The sequence below is a fragment of the Silurus meridionalis genome, chromosome 20, assembly GCF_014805685.1.
Source record: "Silurus meridionalis isolate SWU-2019-XX chromosome 20, ASM1480568v1, whole genome shotgun sequence".
Lineage (NCBI taxonomy): Eukaryota > Metazoa > Chordata > Actinopteri > Siluriformes > Siluridae > Silurus > Silurus meridionalis.
Window position 1 is genome coordinate 4491073 of NC_060903.1, and position 21908 is coordinate 4512980.

At 38.5% G+C, this 21908-nt stretch overlaps 4 protein-coding genes across 11 annotated transcripts in view; 1 reads left to right on the plus strand and 3 right to left on the minus strand.

The window, feature by feature from the left end:
* pip5k1cb (phosphatidylinositol-4-phosphate 5-kinase, type I, gamma b) overlaps positions 1 to 3874 on the minus strand; it is a 37951-nt gene extending 34077 nt beyond the window's left edge. Inside the window, exon 1 of one of the 7 annotated variants that reach the window (XM_046876019.1) lies at positions 3131 to 3874. In XM_046876019.1, coding sequence (XP_046731975.1) covers positions 3131 to 3236 — 106 coding nt within the window. In that variant the 5' untranslated portion in view covers positions 3237 to 3874. The remainder of the gene's footprint in view (positions 1 to 3130) is intronic. The other 6 variants (XM_046876018.1, XM_046876024.1, XM_046876017.1 and 3 more) reach the window with 6 other exon arrangements.
* Positions 3875 to 4763: 889 nt separating this feature from the next.
* Positions 4764 to 11188, minus strand: gpx4b (glutathione peroxidase 4b). The gene is made up of 7 exons (XM_046877062.1): positions 11042 to 11188; positions 8169 to 8263; positions 7444 to 7588; positions 6351 to 6502; positions 6157 to 6181; positions 6008 to 6067; positions 4764 to 5106 (listed from the first exon to the last, which is right to left on the minus strand). The coding sequence occupies exons 1-7, from the start codon at positions 11105 to 11107 to the stop codon at positions 5074 to 5076; spliced, it is 576 nt and encodes a 191-aa protein (XP_046733018.1). The 5' UTR covers positions 11108 to 11188; the 3' UTR covers positions 4764 to 5073.
* Positions 11189 to 13867: 2679 nt separating this feature from the next.
* Positions 13868 to 19472, plus strand: polr2ea (RNA polymerase II, I and III subunit E, a). Its single transcript, XM_046876123.1, has 7 exons — positions 13868 to 14068; positions 15377 to 15551; positions 15862 to 15977; positions 16220 to 16300; positions 16398 to 16456; positions 17353 to 17431; positions 19079 to 19472. Exons 1-7 carry the CDS (start codon positions 14012 to 14014, stop codon positions 19142 to 19144), a joined length of 633 nt encoding a protein of 210 aa, XP_046732079.1. The 5' UTR covers positions 13868 to 14011; the 3' UTR covers positions 19145 to 19472.
* A 6-nt stretch (positions 19473 to 19478) lies between these two features.
* The window catches only part of arhgap45a (Rho GTPase activating protein 45a), a 30721-nt gene continuing 28291 nt past the window's right edge, over positions 19479 to 21908 (minus strand). For both annotated transcript variants that reach the window (XM_046876122.1, XM_046876121.1), the window contains exon 23: positions 19479 to 21825. In XM_046876122.1, the coding sequence (XP_046732078.1) occupies positions 21575 to 21825 (251 nt within the window). In that variant the 3' untranslated portion in view covers positions 19479 to 21574. The remainder of the gene's footprint in view (positions 21826 to 21908) is intronic.

A 21908-nucleotide genomic window follows, 5' to 3' on the forward strand; every position in this document is an offset into this window, starting at 1 on the left:
CCACAAGGGTGTTAGTAAAGTCATGTACTACTAGTGGAGGTGAGATGAGGAGGCCTGGGGTGCAGTCAGCGTTCCAGTTCGTCCCTATATAACTGTAGTAAATGTTTGAGGAAGAACCACATATGGCTGGAAAAGTCTGTTGTGTTGGGCTGAAAACAAAAACATCTAGCAAACACTGGCCCTTTCTGGATGATAGTAAACACTCTTGTTTTGAATTTTACACAAAATGGTACACAAAACAAAAAACATCAGCATGGGAAAGTTCAACACAAGACCACATCGGGTTTCACTCCTACCAGACAAGAATAGGAATCTGATGATGTTCTGATGTTGCCTGCAAGCTTAAGGTCTGGCACTTGCTCTCTACATCGTGTACCTCGTTCCTTTATCTGATGACTTCTCACGTACTTGGAAAACCCCTGCGGCGGTGCGAGTGCACAGGTCATGAGCTTGGAGCAGGAATGAGCACGTTTGAGGCTAAAGACTGGTGTGCACAAAAATGAAAATATTCCAGGAGTGGAAACAGAACCTTCACACAGGACTTCACCGAAACAAGTAGCTGGGATTATTATGAAAGGGGATTATGAGCCATTACAATTCACAGTGAAGTAGACTTGAGAGGAAACTGTTTTGCCAGAGTGTATTAATGCCTGATTAAAAAGGGAAAACACTCAATGGGAACCTTTTCAGCTTGATTGGTGTGCCGGTTGTATACCAACCTTCACGTGACTGCAATACTCAGACCACTGAGTGTGATCATGTTCTTTTTTTTTCTTTACTGACCTTCAAACTAAATGATGACTTTCACTAATGTGCCGTAACATACGCCCCTTCCTCTCTTTTCCCCTCGTAAAGGCTGCAGGCTCTCGCCACATCGCTGCACACAACCAGACTCTCGTTTCATAAAATAATCTGTCTTTATAATAAACCTGCCCCTAATCGACTGTAGTAAGTTCCCCCAAGGGTAGGTTTATATCACACACTTCAGATCTCCGCTCTAACACACACTGTGCAACGACGGAGTGCTGAAGTGTTTCTCGACTTTTCGATTATGATCATCGTTAGCGTTCACGTCACTCCGGTTCCTCAGCTCGATGCGATTCTGCCGTTCCAGCATCGAGCTTTTCCCGTATACACTTTGATGAATGTATTGAATGAAGAGATGTGAACTAAAGTTATTGCCACCAAGGTTTTGCATGGGGTCCCATAATAGCTAGCACAAATAAAAGAAAAAAAAAACGTCTTATTTGGACAGAAGATCTACCAAGTAGCTGCATATCCAGAGAAATGTTTGGGCTCCTGATGCTTCATTGACTTTCAATCCAATATCAAGACAAACCGAGTGTGAACAAGGCTGAACGACTTTTTGTAGCCTTGATGTATCAAGTGTCCATAAACAGAAGAAAGGATCAAGTTGTTTTAGGAGTAGTTTGTTTCTTAAATCATACCATTAGACTGGCAAGTTAGCATGCTACAAATATCTACACTACATTCAGGGCTGTAGCTCTCACTTATTTTAGTAATCGTGTATTCTGTAGTATTCTACAGATTATTCCATCGATCTAACGAGTAATTGGATAAGAAGTACTTTTTCTTTATTAAGGCGCAATATTAAATATACAAGAGAAAATTAAACGAGTCTATTAAAATGAACAAGTCATTTGTTTCCTTTTCAGAAATTCGATTTAATCAACATTTTATTGCTGAAATTGCTTACGAGAATATCTGTAAAAACCAAACTCATTTTAGTGCATTTATTTGCCATATTACATTAAAATTCAAATACAAATATATAAATAAAAATAAATAAAAAATTAACCACATTACTCTAAAAAAAAATTATTTTTTTAAATAATAAAATAAAAAAAATTTAATAAAAAAATTAAACACACTGTATCGTGTTTTCTTTAGGTTTAAGTGTGAATTGATCCTGAACTTTGAAAACTTTCTGTCGTCTGCTTTGGCCTGAATCTATGGAAGCCTGTTTCTGCCACGTTCCTATTTCCAACTTTATTTCTCGCTATTCTGACTTCATTTCTCGTAAACATCCAACATTTCTGTTGAATGGTAACAATGTTGTCGACCTGAAGTTTAAAGCTGTTGGTGTATGAACGAGGCTCCTCTGCTTCATCTCTCCTGTTCCTTCTCCTCCAGCTAATAGTTTCATATACAGTATATATAAATATTAAATTCTTTTTTCACTGCCCAGAGACAATACGTTTATTTGTTGTAAATATATTTATCTGCACTAGATGCTAAACTGCATTTCGTTGCTGTGTATCTATCTGTACTATGACAAATCAGAGGAAACCAGAGAACCCTGAGAGAACCCTACGTGAACACAGAGAAAACAAGAAAAACTTTGCACCTGAAGGAACCCGAACTCGTGGAAATGTTACCAAATGCTCTGGTTTTTATTTCCTGCTCAGTATGAGTTCCTGAGGCATGAGGGGTATCTGAACTCAGCATGGGCTACTCAGTGCAAGAGCTGATGGATTTGTTACTGTACTACATCACACCCTGTGGTTCTGTAGAACAGCATTACTAAGAGATATGTGGATAAATATGAAGACATGCTTGGTATACATGAATCAGAAACATCAGAAACAGCTGTGCAGGAAGTCCTGCCTATAAAGCAAGTCTAATGAGATGAACACAGATCTAAACAGCAGGAGGGAACCGAGGAGAACCATACAGATTTTGCAGCACAGCAGGGGCCAAAACTGCAAGGGATCACCGGACCTGAGAGAGAGCATCCAGCCGTGTGGGACTACAACCCCCTCAGGGTGAAACTCACAGCTGTCAACACACACACACACACACACACACACACACACACACACACACTGGAAAAGGGGCAACCGCGGAATTAATCATTTTAACGCTTTTTTTCTGGTTATTTCAGTTTGTCCTTCATCACATTAGTGCATTCTTGTAGAATCCACGAGAACACGCGCACGCGCGCGCGCACACACACACACGCTCGCGCACACAATTTTTGCGTTTTCCTCTCCACCGATAACGTTCTGCTACAAAATCATCTCATGACAGCTCTGGATATGCAAATGTTCACCATTTACAGCTTAAAAGCAAGAGAGCGGAACAAAGAAAGAAAGAAAGAAAGAAACACCTTCTATCCCGCATCCGACTCCGAAGACGGTCTCTGTCTCCTCCGCCACAGCGGCCCCGTGTGAGGAGGCGCTCCCCCCGGTCTCCGGCCTCACCGCTCCCTCCATCCGATCCAGGATAAAGCACACGCTTGTGCGGTTAAGGTGAAACAGACAGTAAGAACAGAGGGCTTATCATGGCGCTGATTGGGGTAGTGGTGTTCTAAAAAGCTACATGTTGGTGTACAAACCCCTCTGTGTGTGTAAGAGGTTCTGCCGTTTGAAAAACGAACACACACACGCTCGCGCGCGCACACACACAGCGGTCGCAACTCACATCGTACAGTAGTGATGGGGGAGTCGGCGAAAGAGTCGATTCCTTTCTAATCGATTCCTTTTTAATCGACTGGAGCGTGAAGGGAAATGACTGTAGGGATATTTGGGTTGAATGGAGGATGGTTAAAGGAATTTGTAGTTTTGTGGAAATCTGATATTACAGACCGTTCTTCTAGACTAAAATAACTAAAATGTAAATCACATATTTGCTTATTTCACAAACATGTAGACGAACTTTATGTAGACGAAATTTCGGTATCAACCTGTGAAATAATTACAATATATTTCTTTCTTTCTGTTAATTTCTTAGTTTGTCTATATGTTTAATTTTTTTTTTTAAATTAAAATTCTTCGAACTTTGCTTGAATCGATTCATATGAATCAAATCAACGCGAATGAAACTGCACTGAGCCGACTCCGCGTCACGCACGCTCAGGCCGGGCCGCTACGTCACTGTGGTGTCATTTTTCATATGACGTCAAGCGCGTAATTTTGATGGCAAAAAAATCGTGGCTTCCAATGAAAAAGGCTTTGAATGTCAACTTCCAGTTTTCGTCCTGCGCACACAGAGTGGTCATTATTTATATATATATATATATATATATATATATATATATATATATATATATATATATATATATATATAAAAATATAAATAATGTGTGTATATATATATATATATATATACACACACACACACACACACACACACACACACACACACACACACAAAGTCAAAAATTAATGACTTCAGCATTACATATATGGATGGTGTACAAAGCTAAGTAAAAGCAGAGAAACACTGCCACCTAGTGTGAGTTACCACAACTGCTCTGCCCTGCACTGCAACCTTCAGAAGATATTGGAAGGTTGTGTGCGCGATTTAATGGTAAAAGGCAGAAAAAGAGAAAGATAAAGAAAAAAATACCCTTGAGAAACTGAAAATTTCTATGGTGCAAAAATGTATATTGCTGTGCAATAGATCATACTTGGTACCACTAATTGTCAGAGACAGAAAAAAATCTGCAGAATAAAATTACATTTTTAGGGCAATGAGGCAACCCAGGCATGCTGCTTGAATGGAAAAGGCTTGTCAGGATTTTAATAGCAGTAAAAGTTCTGTGGGTGGCAACGGGTGCTAAAAATACAAATTTCTTGGTCTTCTATATAAAACTGATATTAGTGAGAAAGTATCTGATCCAAAGCACTTTTATGATTAATAATCTTTAACAAAAAAAAAGGAAAATTGGGAAAAAACAAACCCAAACCAAAAAAAAAAAAAAAAAAAAAAAAAAAAAAAAAACCACACACCCCCATAGCAAATTTCTAAATATTTTATTAATTATTATTCCTCTCCCAAGTACAAGTAGGAGATGATGAAACACATCAGTCAGTGCAGGGTTGGATAGAGTGAGGCTTCACGTTGCAGAAATAGCTGGGTATATGCAGGCTTCCCAGGAAAGGTTTTGCACACCAGAGGGTCATCAGGCCAGTCCTACCTGCAGGCAGGTTTACAGAGAGGCCGTCATTATTTATGGGAAAAGACCTGGAAATACCCAGCAGGCTACAGTAGTGCAGGCGGTGATTTAGTGAGTCGTGAGGACGGACGCCGTAGTCATCCGCAAGTTAGTTACAAGTATTTTGGCAGATCCTTTTCAACCACCTTAAAAAAAAGAAAAAGAAAAAAAAAAAAAAACATTTAAACATTACACAAGCAACAAAAAAACAGAACTTTAAGCAAAACAGATTTGTGAAATGAAGGTTTCACGACGGAAACCTCACAATCTCCGCTATTGTTTCATTTAATTACTTCACAAAATAATATTTTTGTGCTAATATTTTGGCTTGACTGTTTTTTCAATACAAAGCAGTTTTCCATATTACCATTACTATTTGGATAAAAAATATATATATATATTGCATGCATTTAGACCAACCAAAAATCCGGATTTATTTAGATTAGCAAATACACCACATGGACAAACGTTTGTGGACACCTGAAAAATTCACATTTATGACATTTATTTTCATTCATGTGTAGGTGCAGTGACGAGGCCTGAGGTGCAGTCGGCATTCCAATTCATCTCAATGAAGTTCATTGGGGTTGAGGTGGGAGCTCTATTCCACTCCAACCCATGTAAAGCATATCTACAATTGTGTGCGTCCAAAGGTTTGTGGGAAAAACACGTCCATACAGTGTAACTTCAGCAGAGATAAGACGGCAATAAGACTGACAGGAATGTTTTTCTTCTAGTCATCTGGCTGCTTTTAAATATTTGAAAAGAAACGCGGCGAGTGTGTGAATAATAATGGCACCCGTGCTGCAAACATCAAATATAAACCAGACTGCTTTATGTGGGTTCGTATGTCAACACCAAATCACTTACATTAAACTTTTGTATGTTACTAACATAAATCAAATCGAAAAGTCCTATATTATATTTTGTAAGAAAAATGAAGCATGGTAAAGGCTTGTTTACGGAAAATGAATAAATGTCCGGTTGAGGTCATTTGGTTTAGGAACTGCTGTGTTAGACAATGGTAATAATGAACTGTGGACATACGCTTGGGTCGTCCATTGGTCCGTATCGCTTCACGACCTGCCCCTCTCTGTCAATGAGGAACTACGAGACAAACAAATGATTGTGAATGATTTAGACAAAATCTCAGACATTCACTGAGAAGTAAATCTGAAGATTTTGTACACACTTACTTTGGTGAAATTCCACTTGATGTTGCTAAGAAAGTCGAATGGGAAGGAAAAAAAAAAAAAAAAGAAGAAAAAAGGAACACACACTCAATTCATGTCAGATTTAATGTTGCAACATTGAAGTTACTGGAAAATTCCACAGTGCAAAATTGCAAAACTTAAAAGAGGGGGATCTAAAAAAAAAAAAAGGCACTCACTTTCCCAAAGTGCCTTTTCCATTCGGCTGATCTTTCATCCATTTCCAGAGAGGATGAGCGCCGTCTCCGTTCACGTCTATCTTACTGAAGAGGTCAAATTCTGCATTGTAACCTTTCGCAAACTCCTTGATCTCAGCTTCGGTACCAGGCTCCTGCAGAGAGAAAGTGCTGTTGAAATCGGTTCTATTTGTGCGGCAGCGAGCAAGTATTCGGCGCTCTGGCACGAGTTAAGGTCAGAGTACTAGAGCCAATTTAATGCCATGTCAGGATCTGAGGCTATCTTCATGGCAAAACCTGAGTTACAAGACAAGACAAACATCCACATTTTACAAACAATCCGTGGTAATGCGCATGGTCAGAATAGCACCAGTTGCACAGATCCGATATAGGTTGATATCTTTTGGCACACTGACATATCAAGCTGGTGCTCCCTGTGATCATGTGGGCAGCCTTGCCCTGCCATTTGTTTGCATGTTACAAAACTAGTCTCAAAACTTTGATACCACCTCGTATGACTTCTTAATTTTGTTTATCCAGTTATAGTTACATTTAATATAAGAAAAAGTTCTGAAAGGTCTCTTGATATTAATAGGACAGTAACAGAGGTGGAAAACAAACTGGAACTTGCAAAGTGCTCACACTGGAGACTCCTTCCATAAAATGTTAAACCAAAGCAGAAAACCTTACAGAAAGCTTTACCATAACTTTTACTTCACGTGTAAGCTTCTTCATTATAGTCAGTGTGGATATGCCGAGCATAGGCTTTCAAAAAATCTGAGCTGAGAACGAGCTGTTACTATAGAAACGTATATAATAATATATATATATACCTCAAGAGTGTTCAAATAAGCCTGTGATCTAACCAATCAGATTCAAGAATTCAGTGGGGCCATAAAGTCACCATTAGAATGGTTATTAATGTAATACACTGATGTTTATGATAAAGATTCATAAATGTGAATGTTTCTTTATCTCTTTCAGAGTTCTAACAAAACCTGAAAAATGTTAATTACATGGAAATTTAGGATCATGCTCCATCCTCTGCAATCGACAGGTAGAATATCTCAGTGTAGTGTAGTGGTGTGAAGCGTACCTGTTTTCCAAACTGGTTACAGGGGAAGCCCAAGATGCGTAAACCCTTCTCAGTGTACGTGGTGTGCATGGCCGCAAACTGAGTGTAGTTTACTGGAGTCTTGCCTCATTTAGAGGCTACGTTTGTGATAATGCAAACAAAGCCTCTGGACATGTGGGGGAAAATACATTATGACACACTGAACATTTTTTTCCAGAAATATGTAGAAATAAAAATAAAAAACCTGCCATTTATCTATTTAGATTACAATAAAGGGGGAAAATAAAGACTATGCAAACTCAAATAATACACGATATGGACAAAAGTATGTGGACACCTGACCATAAAATTCGTATGTGCTTTTTGAACATCCCATTCCACATTTAATCTTCATATGCTCCAAAACCTGCACTCTTCTGGACAGATGGCTACACAGTCACCTTTCGCCAAGATTACTATCAATTTTTATTCCTATCAATCAGGTTGCAAATACCAAAGCGTTCAATGGCCCAATTAAGTTCTTGTTCGTGCTCGTTTGAGTGCGAAGTACACGTTTAATTACACAGTGAAACATATCAGGACAAACTTTATTGTGATATTATCACACAGTCATATCGCTCATCCCCAGGACTGATTATGCAAAAGACTTCAACCCTTCTTTTATTATATATGTTCAAATAGAAGAATAAACGCTGATGTACAACCAAGCTGATTGTACTGATGAGCACAATACTCTACCTTCTCACCTGTATTTTTCCAAAGACACCTCGTTCCCATCGATGTCTATGGCAGAGAATTCGTAGATACTCTTCGCTTTTTTCCAGTCGCTGGCTTGCGCACACTGCAATAAATAAGGGAAAGTCAAACTCAAAGTATGAGTTCTGCACTCTAGATTCTTAAAGGCAGGCAACATGTCACATGGGAAGTGTACATTTCAACAAGGCCACTTGTAAATTCTTTCAAAAGACACTCTTTAAAGGTTTCTGATTCGTCTCAATACTCAAAAAGTAATAAAATGCCACTATTTTACACTTTGACACAGTTATGACACCAAGAAGCACGAGGTACATGTTTGTTTGCATCAAACAGTGCAGGAAGTTGATCACCCGGTATTTTGAGTTGACATGACAACAGCACTGAATCTTACTTTTCAACTAGTGAATCAGACTCGAGTCATATATATATGTGTGAAAGGATGTGCATCAAAGCTTCATCTGCCAGAGTAATAGTATTATATATATATATATATATAAAAATATAATTCTGCTCGCTTACTTTTGTGTTTGGAGGTCGTCATTTCCTCCTCAGTATAAGGCACCATGACCTCTAAGTATTACAATGTACTCAAACTGATCCATGTTCCCTGGAATGTGATAAATAGGCCCAACACCATAGTATGAAAAGCATCCCCCTATTATGATGCTTGCACCACCATGCTTCACTGTGGTTTGAAATCAGGGTTTGCAGGTTTTCTGACAAACTGTCTACAGCCCCCAAACCCAAAAAGAACAATCGTGCTTTCATCAGTCCACAAAATATTGCACCATTTCTCTTTAGGCCAGTCACCGTGTTCTACTGCAAACTGTAACCTCTTCAGGTTTACGTGTCATTTTTTCAACAGTGGGACTTCTAGTCGATAGCATGGCTTCACATAGACATCTAATTGTCACAGTACTCACAGGTCACTTTAGACTTTCTTTGATCACCCTGTAGCTGATTATTGGCACTGAGTCTGTGCTATGTTGGCTATTCTTCAATCCATTTGAATGGTAGTTTTCCGTTTTCTTCCACAACTTTCTGGTTGCCATTTTCAAGCATTTGATATAATTTTAGCTGAGCAGCCGGTCATTTTCTGCACTTCTTTTTATATACGTTTTCCCATCTCTAATCAACTTTTTAATCAAAGTACGCTGTCTTTCTGAACAATGTCTGGAACGACCCATTTTACTAGGATTTTCAGAGAGAACTGCACAGTACAACATTTCCTGCCTTCGTCCTTTAATAAGGGACTTGTTTGACACCAGTTTTTTTTCACAGATTAATTTACCTCTACAATTAAACTCCACACTGTTATTATTTTGAACACACCCTTTTAAAATAATGATTCATTCACACAGAATCAGCAACATGCATGTCATTACTGTTAGGTCTGTTGGTTTTCTATTACTCTACTAAAACTACTAGTGAAATATTCGTCATGTAGAAATATAATTTCTACCAAAAACAGTAAATGAGCTGGACTGTTGGACTGCTATTATTTTGAACACAACTGTATATATAAAGGGTTGAAATTATTCCTAGAGTAACTTGAATACAAAAATAAGGCAAATGGTAAAGGTAAATTTTCATATATATATATATATATATATATATATATATATATATATATATATATATATATATATATATATATACATATATATACACACATATACATATATATATATATACATATATATATATATATACATATATATATATATATACATATACATATATACACACACATACATGTGTGTGTGTGTGTGTGTGTGTGTGTGTGTGTGTGTGTGTGTGTGCACATACCACATTGTGTCATTATTAGAAAATAATCAGCTTTGGGTGGGAACCGAATCTCTGCTGCAAGTTGCGTTACACAATACTAAGTGAAAGGTCTTGGATTGTGTGATTGGTTTGATAAGCTCATGGTGCATAAAGGTGCTTGTTAATACTACTACTACTACTAATAATAATAATAATAATAATAATAATAATAATAATAATAATAATAATCCCTTAGCTACACTGCAGTGGAAACACACACACACACACACACACACACACACACACACACACACACACACAGGTGTGACGGTAGGTTTTCCGACTATGTATCATGTATCCACAAAAAAAAACATGTAAGGGATCTGATGATCAGACTGCTTCTTAAATTTAGGGTTGTGTAGAACAGAGGTGTAAAATGAAGACATTGCCACCAGCAGTGTACAATATTACATCAGACCTGCGCCTCGTCACTGCAACCACGTGACTTCATCAACGTCAATTGTATGAAGACAATGTTACTTCTGACCCCCTTCAGAAACACTGCAGTTGTTGATTTTAATCTTTAGACGCTGTGATCAAAATATGTCAGATATACATATAGAAATATAAATAGAAACTCCGTATACAGTCAGGCAACCTGCACCGGCCATTGCACCAAAACAGCCGCTCACACACACACACACACACACACACACACACACACACGCGTCCCAATCCAGCATTAGCATGATGCTAAGTTTGAAGGCTGATACAGGTTCAGACAGACGTCTCGCTATTTTGATGTCAGACACCGCGCAACCTTTAACATGTGCTTTAATATAGAAATCCGATGCAGCATGTTTATGCTGACGGCGCAAACCGGAACCCAGTTAGCAGCAGCTAACGCTCTTTCTGCATTGGAGCGGATTAACGGACGCGCGCGCGCACACATTGGTCACACAAACATTACCCTTTAACCCACTTATTATAGCTGCCATTTCCCCTCCGCCGGACTCCTACACACATTGAGATTTAACTCCTCCAGGGAAAAAGTGAAACAGGGAGACACGCAGGTGACAAAGCTAAAAACTCTTACCATGGCTCTGCTCAAAGTCCTGCTTCCGAGAACCGCTAACACAAGCGCTCTGTTCCACAACCACATCGTGTCATGTACGTCAGTTGGCCTAACAGCGCCCTTCGCCACGCCCACGACCCGACAAACCACGCCCTCTTTCGCGACAGGAACCATAACTACTACTACTACTAATTACTACCAAGTACACAAACCAAGTACTGGAGTTAAACCAGAGTTAAATATTACTGCAGTTAAAGTCCCTTTACACTTAAAAAAAAACTAGTACTATGATTTCTTATTGCTATAATGTTCCTATTTTAATTTTTATCACAAGACTCTTTGCCAAATCAACCCAGTTTATGTGAAAAGACTCTAATGTTACTCTTAGAACACCAATCTACTAATTGAATAATATTAATAAGTTAAACACTGGTTGATAACTATTAAAATGATCATGAGCCCAAAACCTACTTTTCAACTATTTAAAAAAATCGCACACATAAGGACACGGGTGCTGCTGCAAGTTCTAGTCTGGATTTTTTTTTGCATTATTGATTACTTTTAAAATGTTCCGCTTGATGTTGAACTGATGCTGAACTGCATGTCGGTGATGACTGGTCAGAGACTTCATCACAGCTTCATTACCGGACACGCTGGATCCACTACAGTTCGCGTACCGCCAGAACCGCTCTAATGAGGACGCCATTGCTCATCTTCTACACACAACGATGAGCCACCTGGACTGCAGAAAAGGAAATTATGCAAAAATGCTGTTTGTGGACTAAAGTTCAGCGTTTAACACTGTAATTCCTTCCACGCTCACCTATAAGTCAGAGGTCCTGGGCACTGTGTCAATGGATCTTCAACTTCCTGACTGAAAGAGACATCATCCTTCCTCACCCTCAGCACTGGAGTTTCTCAGGGTTGTGTTCTGAGCCCCCTGCTGTACTCACTGTACACACATGACTGTGTGGCCACTTCCAACTGTTGTGGTGGGCCTGATCTCCAACAACAATGAGACAGCCTGGAGAGATAGTGCCAGGAGAACAATCTTCTACTGAATGTCAGCAAGACTAAGGGGTTGATAGTGGACTTCATTATGAAGCAGGAGTGGTCATACCAACTGCTAAACATCATAGGGGCCCAGAGTAGAGAGTGGAGTTTCTGGTACCAAGGTGTTCACATCACACAGGACCTGTCTTGGACCTGTCACATCAGTACTCTGGTGAAGAAGGCCCTGCAGCGTCTGTACCATCTGAGACACCTAAGGGACTTTAAACTACCCTCTCAGGTGCTAAAGACTTTATACACCTGCACTATTGAGAGCGGGTAGCATCACTTCCTGGTTCTAGAACAGCACTATGCAGGACAGGCAAGCCTTTCAGTAGGTGGTACCATCTGCACCGAGCTCCCTGTCCTGCAGGACATCTACAGTAAGTGGTGCCGGACCAGGGCCAGAAATATTTATTCCCTGTTACGTTCAGAGAATCGCTTTGGCTCCTTGAAAGCAAATACAGAGAGAATGAGGAGGAGCTTCTTTTCCCTGTCTCACTTCCTTCACTGCACAACTATTATTTACAATTGTTCACTATTATTTGTATTACTTGCACTTTGGGGATATGAGGATATGGAGACGGGAGAGCCGCTGTAGCGACTCCTAATGGGAGAAGCCGAAAGAAGATTTGCATTACTTGCACTAGTGGAAAAACTTTAACTCTGAACCTAGCCACTCTACCTCTGGACTGGACTAGGTGAGAAATCTTGTTTTAAAAAAGGGTTTTTCACTACTGGCCAATGCTGAAATAAGATCTGCTGATGGGCGGTATACGATGCTGAATTCCCCCCCATCTCATACAATCTAACAGTTCATTAAAAAGAAGTGTTACTAGTCTTACTACTATTATTAATATTGTTTATATCTACTACTGTTTATACAACAACCTATTTGTACAACCAGTTGACTTCTGCTACATCTTTCCCTACACTACTACCATCATTATACTTACTATACTATACTTAGAGAATTAATATTGCTATTTTTACTACTACTACCAATCCTTGTGATGCATACACTACAGCCAATTTGTACTACAACTTTTGCTAGTATGTCCTATACTGCCTATTTATACTACTAACATCATTCATTATAATTATAGTACTACTACTGGTACTATCTATTTACACTATCATGAAGTTCTTTTTACTACTAATAATATTATTAATATTGCTTATTTCTACTCCTTCTATTCTTAGTACTACAACCCATTTATACTACTACTGCTAGATCTTTTACTGTCTATTTATACTAATCCTGGTACTACCTATTTTACACTACTACCATCAAATTATGTTTACGTTCACTATTGCCACTACTACTGATAGTAATACTGCTTTACTGATTACTGATAGTATTTCTACTGCTACTATTACTACTGATACTTATACTAATCCTAGTACAATAATCCTGTACTGTAGCTCTTGTAGCTTGGAGTTGGTTTTTGTAAGCACTAGAGCACTGGTCACTTTGATAGTGAAGATGATGTAAAAGAAACCTGCAGGAGATGAGCAAAATAGGATGCAAAGCTAAAACAAAAATGTGTGTAATCAGATTATATCTGTGTGCTGCACATGTTTAATCATACATTGTGAAATTATTAAAAAAACAAAAAAAAAACCTTTTTATAAATGTAATACAGTTTATTTATTAGACATTTTATAATAGGAAATGTTAGGTCAAATTTAAGACACACACACACGCACATAAACATAAATAATTTAATAATAAATATTGTTTACATTTAGTAATAAAAAGCAGGCAAGTACTTAGACACCGGTTGTAGGGGTCCTAATGGCAGTGACGTCACTTACCGGAAGTGATTTCGGTAGTGTGTTTCGCTTGAAAGGGAAGGAAACAATTCTACTACTGTAAAACTCATATTAAAGGCGGTAAAAGACGCGTGTGTGAGAGAGCAGTTGATTATTTAAAGCGTGATGGATGATGAAGAGGAAACTTACCGCCTGTGGAAAATCCGCAAGACCATAATGCAGGTTTGAAGCCTTTCCCTGTGTTAGCATGCAGTCATGTTTATACGCTACCACATGGTGCCCGGTTTTTACCTACACACAGCTCATTCAATGGCACACACATCTCAGATAAAAAAGATCTAAAGTGCCCTGACACACAAACCAACTAGTGAAGAGCGAGCAAACATTAAAAACACACACAGACGAGTCTGAGATCACGTGACTAAACCGATTTAGCACGTGCTACTTCTGAATGTTTACATCTGAAGACATACAAACTATTAAACAAGTCGTATGAAACAACGCACAATATGTTGCCTCTTTTTTTTTTTTATAGCAGCTTTGCACACACACTGCATTCTCTCAGTCAGTCTCATGAGGTAATCCCCTGGAATGGTTTTCCAGCAATCCCACAGAGTCCCCAGAGGTGTTAAGTGCTTGTTGGCTGCTTTTCCTTCACTCGTCGGTAGAATTCATCCCAAACCATCTCTCCTGAAATTGAGATCGAGTGAATGTTGACGCCAGGTGATCTGATGCAGCACTCCATCACTCTCTTACCCGACCTAGAGGTGTGTTTGGAGACATTGTCCAGCCAACAAGCTCCCAACACCTATTGGGAACTCAAGATTGATGGAAAACCATTTCAGCTGATGATCTCATGAGGCTGACTGAGAGAATGCCAAGAGTGTGCACTTAAAATATAAAAAACATTCTGGGTTGTTGAACATGTTTTTATTTACTGCTAAATTTCATGTTTTTCTCATAGTTTACGGTATGTATTCATGTACTTTATATATTTGGTGTGTTTAGTCTTGGTGGCTGTTGACTGGTTTGAATCCCAAATGCTTTACATTTGAGCACAATCAGCATTTACCACACACAATTCCTGCCTTTATAACCCTTTATAAGGAGCGGTGGGCGCTTTAGGATTGAGCTTCTCTACTGCAACTGCATCAATAGGAAATCTGCATCTCGCACATTAAAGGGTTCAAACTGAAATATGTGATGTATGTAGTGATTTGTCACTCTGTGCTGTATTTTTGGATTTTCTTTCAGCTTGTTTGGATTTCTGCCATCACAAGTTGGCTATAGCATCTAAACTGATCACAAACCTAACAAACAGTCAGATTTCCACTGTTCAAATCTATAAGCAAAAACACAAGTTTTCTACAGCATGAGTTGGTCAGTGCAAATGAATTGGCAGCAGAATAAGCAGCAGTTTGAAGCTCTGATCTGTTTTGTATAGATATGATGGTGAGAAAAATGGACACATTAAAGACATGATCATACAGATAAACCGACAAGTCGATTTTTTTTCTTTCATTCCCGCAGCTGTGCCATGATCGCGGATACTTGGTGACACAGGATGAGTTGGATCAGACACTAGACGAGTTTAAGAGTCAGTTTGGGGACAAGCCGAGCGAGGGCCGTCCCCGGAGGACAGATCTCACGGTGCTTGTGGCTCACAACGACGATCCCACCGATCAGATGTTCGTTTTCTTCCCAGGTGAGTGTAAACTGGCTTTACGAACTAACATTTGGCAGCATTTGTACTCATGTTTACTTCACACACACATCGAGGAGATTTATATGGATTAAAAAAAAAACACTTATTATATAAACTTCAGCTTGAGAAATTGAGCAGTAGGGGTTTGAGTGATTTTCTGAAACTCAGATGGATTCCAAGTCCAGATTTTGCTCTGGAGATTTGACTCTCGAGTGAAACTTGTGGCCGATTTAGATTTTGACTGCATTGGAATTTTGTGCGGATTTGATACTTGAGCTTGTGCTGCATCGTGTGTTTGTGTTTTCTGCAGAGGAGCCCAAGGTGGGAATTAAAACCATCAAAATGTACTGCCAGCGCATGCAGGAAGAAAACATCACCCGCGCCATTATTGTGGTCCAGATGGGCATGACGCCCTCTGCTAAACAGGTGGGGGAGACACACACATACACACACTCATTCATGTACAGGTACAATAAGTCACACAGTACATTTATACAGGGATCTCACAGGTTTATAACATGTTGGGGCATCGGCAGTTGCTTGGAACCGGTGCCCAGAGAGCGTTTGCTGTAAAATCCTTTTATAAGAACGGTGAAAGTGTGAACCAATTAGGACCTTCGTGATCACGTATCTCACCAGGTAACATTTTGTCCGAATATTTTTCGCAGTCGCTGGTGGACATGGCGCCAAAGTACATCCTGGAGCAGTTCCTGCAGCAAGAGCTGCTCATCAACATCACAGAACACGAGGTGAGAAACTCGTTTGCCTACAACAGTCCTGTCGAGGATCTTCTGCATGTGGGGATTAATAACGTTATTGATCGTCAACACTGTTTTGGGTCTGCAGCTGGTTCCTGAGCACATCGTGATGACGAAGGAAGAAGTGACAGAGCTGCTAGCGAGATAGTATCCTTCAAAACCAGGGACGTTTTTCTACTGCTTTTGCAGATGCTTGTTATATAAATGTAAAAAAAAACCTGAATAGAAATATCTACCAACCATTGAGACACAGTGTTTACACTCACAAGCAACAAATGACCATCATTTCCACTGTGCTGAGCGTTACATAAGTATTTTTTTTTTGTTTTTTTTTTTTAGAGCTACAACCTTTAGTTTGAGTTATTTATATTGGGATTTTCTGCACCAGGTGAGGAAATTTTGTTTTAAAAAAGGGTTTTTCACTACTGGCCAATGCTGAAATCAGATCTGCTGATGGGGTATACGATGCGAAACCCCCACTATTGGCGCAGAACATACACATGCGGTTTGATGTTTCAGATGTGCCTGCCTAATAATCAACCTGATTTGCAACACAATCAGCATAAAAAAAAAAAAAAAAGACAAAATTCAGCCCGATTAATCGGCCGGCTGATCAATCGGGTTTTGCTGCAAATTAAGACTATTATTAGGCAGGTGCATCTGATGCATAAAACATAATTCTCTGATACCAGCAGGTGGCAGTAGCGTGTATACAACGTTTAAACCTGCGGCGAACATTATCAACGACGGTACAGGGACCAAAACTTGCTAACAAATGCACTCATTGGAGAGGCTTGTGTTGTACATGTTTTAATCACATCTTATTAATTAAATATTAGATTTGATGAAATAAAGGGGAGAAAAAAAGAAAATCAGCATCGGCCAGAGAAAAACCCCATACTGGTCGACACCTAGTGTAGTGTAGAGTATGCAGGGTTCTCCAACCTCAAGCCACATCTGCTGTTTGTTCGTGAGTTTGGGTTATTAAGGGCAAATCCGCTAATCACAGAAGTCGGATGTTCCTTTCCTTTACTGCTTCCCAGTAAGCTGAAGGAGAGCCAGTTACCTAGGATTCAGGCTGGAGACCCGGTGGCGCGATATTTCGGTCTGAAGAGAGGCCAGGTAAAGCATTTATTATTGTTGTTATATAGAACAATTAATATATGTAATATAATTATATATATATATACACTAATGATTTTATTTTTCAGGTTATTATAATTATCTACAGTTCATTTAAACACAATCATTAAACAATATAAAATTGTTTTAGAATGACCATAAAAATACTACTAATTGTAAGAATAATGATAATAGCAAATAAAATTATGTGTAAAAATAAAAAGAAAGAAAGGGTTCCCACGCTTCTTAAAAGTACTTGAAATTCAGACACATGGATTCAGGGCCTGGAAAGTGCTTAACTGAAATTAGAAATACATTTTGTTTAGTAGAACGGTGCTATTTCAGTAATTGTACTTTAGCGCTGTCAAAGTAAGAACGCAACAGCGCTAATGATTTGGGGTGGGTTTGGGGATGAGGGTAGCGCCTGCTGTGATTTGAGCTGACAGGAACATATTAATAAAGCATATTATGTACAGTAAAGCAGAGGAGCTCAAAACATGAACGTGTTCATATTCTGCATGCCTGTATATAATGTGTACTGAATTTGTTCTTATATCACGGTCTTAATGCATTAACTCACACTAAGCATTTTCTTTATAACTTTCTCTACAGGAGAAGTATGTGTGTATCGGAGTGCGCCATTATATATATATTTATTATTGTTTGTATCTTGAATGTTCCTGAGCTGCGTTTTGCACTCGTTATTGCAATATCACCAGTATGAACCCCATTGACATCAATGGATTTCATTAAATTCTTTTGACTGCACAAAACAGGTCTAAATGTATAAAAACCTACCCATTCAAAACATTAGTACCCTGAAATTAAAGTGAAATTACTGTAGAGGTCTTCCATGATGCTACTGTATATACACGATATTGCCAAAAGTTTGCGGACACCTGGTCATAAGTTATGGTATGTGCTTTTTGAGCATCGCATTTCACATTTAGTCCAATTTTGCTCTTAAAATTCCCTCCACTCTTCTGGGAAGATGTTCTACTAGAATTCAAATCCCAGACATATCACCCTGCCAGGTCTGGGCCCCTGAGCATGGCCCTTAACACCATAGCTGCTCAGTCGCTCTGGATAAGGGCATCTGCCAAATGCCATAAATGTAATGTAGATTTTGGAGTGTACTTGTGGAGATTTGTGCTCATCCAGACACAAGATTGGTAGTAAAGTCAGGTACTGATGTACACCAAAAAAAAATCATATGTACATAGAGTTTGCTTTGTGCACATGGGGATCGTCATGCTGGAAGTGAAGTGAAAATTTTGTGTTATTGCATTCAAAAGACACCGTGTACACGGTTTTGTAACAGTTTGGGAAAGAACCACATCCAGCAGGAAAGTCAGGTGTCCAAATACTTTTGTCCATATAGTGTATGTTGGTGGTTGATTATAAAATAAATGGTGTTTTAAATAGTCCTTGAATCTGAGTGGAAACCGTAAAAAAAAGTAAAAGAATAATAAGATAAATATTATGATAATAGCATAAGAGTAAAAATGTATTGTACTTTTATGATCAGTACTTCTACTAATAATAAAAATAAGAATGTTTGTATTCTTTTATTATCGCTGATGCTGATATTGGTTGTATTGATTGTGTATGAATGTAATCGGATGTTTTATTTCTGGGATGAAACAGGTGGTGAAGATCATCCGGCCGAGTGAGACTGCTGGCCGTTATATAACCTACAGACTTGTACAGTGACTCTGCAGGGGCGTGGCACGGCGTGGCGTTAAACTCTTACACCGTTCCTTATCATGTCCTGATGGAAGCTGGATATTACATGTTGGGGGTTTTGTTCTTTATCGCAGGCTAATCACTGAGATCAGATATCCTTCAAGCTTTAAGGTGGGCTCTTTCTGATCTTTAGTCACATTCACGTGAAACTCAGTAACTTTCTCACAAAACGCTGTCGGTGAATAAAAGTTGTAACATTGTTTTTGGACAGATGTATATTAATTTCAAAGTAAATTGTAGTTGTAACAATTTGCTGAATAAAACATGTTTTTATAATAAAGGGTCTTGAACTTTGTGTTGATTTCTTGTTCCTTTTTTTTTATTATTTGTTTCCAGAGTACCAAACTTTTTGATTAATTTCAGGAAAATGACTCGCTCTCCCTCCCCTATATATATAAAATATAGATAAGGGATTCATCATATGGCTTGTACATAATGTTCATTCAAGCTTTTTTGGGTTGACAAAATTATATAGAGCTACATTCTTATTTTTTTCAATCCAAAGACAGTACAGGAACAAAAATGAAAATATCTTGTATTAAAAACCACAGGCAAACCTTGAGACAATTGTAAAACAAGCGTAGAAAAAAAAAAAAGTTCTTTTGTTTTAGTCTTGGAGTATAAAACAGGTTTGTTTTAGTCTCCGCTCTCATTCGTTCACTGTAAAGTAGTGAAACCTGACGTTTCCACTTTAGGTGCTCATCAGTTGAAATCAAACTGGAATGAATAATACTCAGATCCTTTTACATGTAAACCGATATACATGAAAGAGGAAGTAAAAAAAAGAGAAAATCTAAAGCTATTATTTAGATAAAATACGACTTTAACTCATGGCCACTACGAAGTCAATAAAGATATTTACATTAGCACACTGACCTGCAGTCCGCTGTTGTAACTCTGTATAATATACTCCATGTATCATTCAGTCTCCTGTGGGAGACCACAGCACAATCATTTCCTCCTCTTTAACAGCAAAACCATTATTATTATTATTATTATATTAGCATAACCAGTAACTTCCCTACTCGGGTCAGTGAGGTGAATGAAATGTTAAAGAAAATATTACAATTAGTGGCGTAACATAACATCAAAATATAATTTACTATAAAAAATATTGATGTAATGATCTAGATTAATATTGATCTGTACAGCACTGTAGTTTCAGTAGTAAAGATGACAAATCTTTTCATTCTTGTTCTAATGGAACTGTGAACTTTCTCTTGCTATTAACACGTCTCGCTACGACCGTCAAAGATGTTCCACGATCTGCTCGTTTATACTACTAGTGCACGCAGAGCGCTTTAACCTTGTCCTTCAGCCATTAGGAGACATTTTAACCTCATGACATATGCAGAAAAGGGGACATTCATGAAAATGGAGGCAAATTTGGTTAGAAAAAAAAGCACAAGTAAAAGTCAATTTGGGTAAAATAAAATAAAAAGCTACAAACTGGCACTTAAATACGCTTAAAAACGGCAATAATAAAACGTAAAATTTATCATACAAAACTGCATGAAAGATCAACAGATCTTCTTTGATAAAAGTTAATATGAAGTAAACTCGAAGTAACTACTCAGAAAGGCAATGAATACATTTGAGAACATTGAAACGTTAATGTGTTCGGTCAGAAGCTCTTGGCTACTGTTATATTAGAGCTGGCAAAAATAGGCTCTTATTAACATTCCCATTCTAAAGTGGGATCGTTTCTATAGTAACAGCGCTGGTCATGTACATTATCTAAGGAGTTTTCAGCGTCAGCACTTTTTAACATCACTAATCCTGAGGACAGACGAGTTTTACGCTTTATAATAAACAACCCAAAATTATAATGTGACCAGCTATTTGGCCAACGTAGTAAAATACTGAATAAAATCATAAATATTTACAAAGTTACTGGACGCATAGTCTCATATTCTGCCACTTCTTGCAGGGATTTCATGTACAAAGCTTGTTGAATGTAATTTTTTGAAAAAATGATCACAGTTATTGGAATGTATGGGATTTCATGGGTGTTTTTCCAAATCTGAAAAAAGTGAAATTCAGTAGTTTTATGTACTAATGGTGTGCTCATCATTTCATTTTCCCATATTCATCAATTTAAGTCTTAGCATAACTCCCAAGTCTTAGACCTCTGATGATTTGACAGTAAGTGCACTAAACCTATGTCACTTCCTCTATTCAATTCATGTGCATTTATGGTACATTTACTCCAATTAGAAAAGAAATGTGCCTAAATATTCCAACAAAAACATTAAAATAGAAAGAAGACATAAAATATATAATCAAATACATAACCAGTGTTATGACTCGATTTTAAAACATTTTTTCCGTAATATTAAAAACAAAAAAGTATTGCAATCTTAAATGAATGGTTGGATGGACTGTGGTTTCTGATCTTTACTGGTCTACCAGCTCTTCAGTATCCGCTGTTTTGAAGTCGTCCGTGCTACTGGGCAGCTCGGGGATGGTCTCGGGGACGACTGTACTCAGGTCCAGGCTCACTCGGGGGCTTAGTTGGTCGTCCTCCGTGCTGGTCTCGCTCTCCTGACTCACCAGGATGTGCCGTTTACTCACCTTCCTCGTGTCCTCTCCCTCAGAGTCTGAGTCTAAAGAGCGCTCGCGGGAACCGGACGACCCCACGGAGTTAACTGGATGAAAAAGTTTTTATATTTAGGGCAAATAAATGGAAACATGCTAAATAGATGTATCTAACATGGCAATTTGTGTCAGG

Excerpts from the sequence above, each read along its gene's own strand:
- polr2ea (XM_046876123.1), top strand. The coding sequence starts at position 14,012 with ATGGATGATGAAGAGGAAACTTACCGCCTGTGGAAAATCCGCAAGACC. Across the intron at positions 14,069-15,376 it reads TCCGCAAGACCATAATGCAG|CTGTGCCATGATCGCGGATA; the intron begins GTTTGAAGCCTT and ends TCATTCCCGCAG. Across the intron at positions 17,432-19,078 it reads TCGGTCTGAAGAGAGGCCAG|GTGGTGAAGATCATCCGGCC; the intron begins GTAAAGCATTTA and ends GGGATGAAACAG.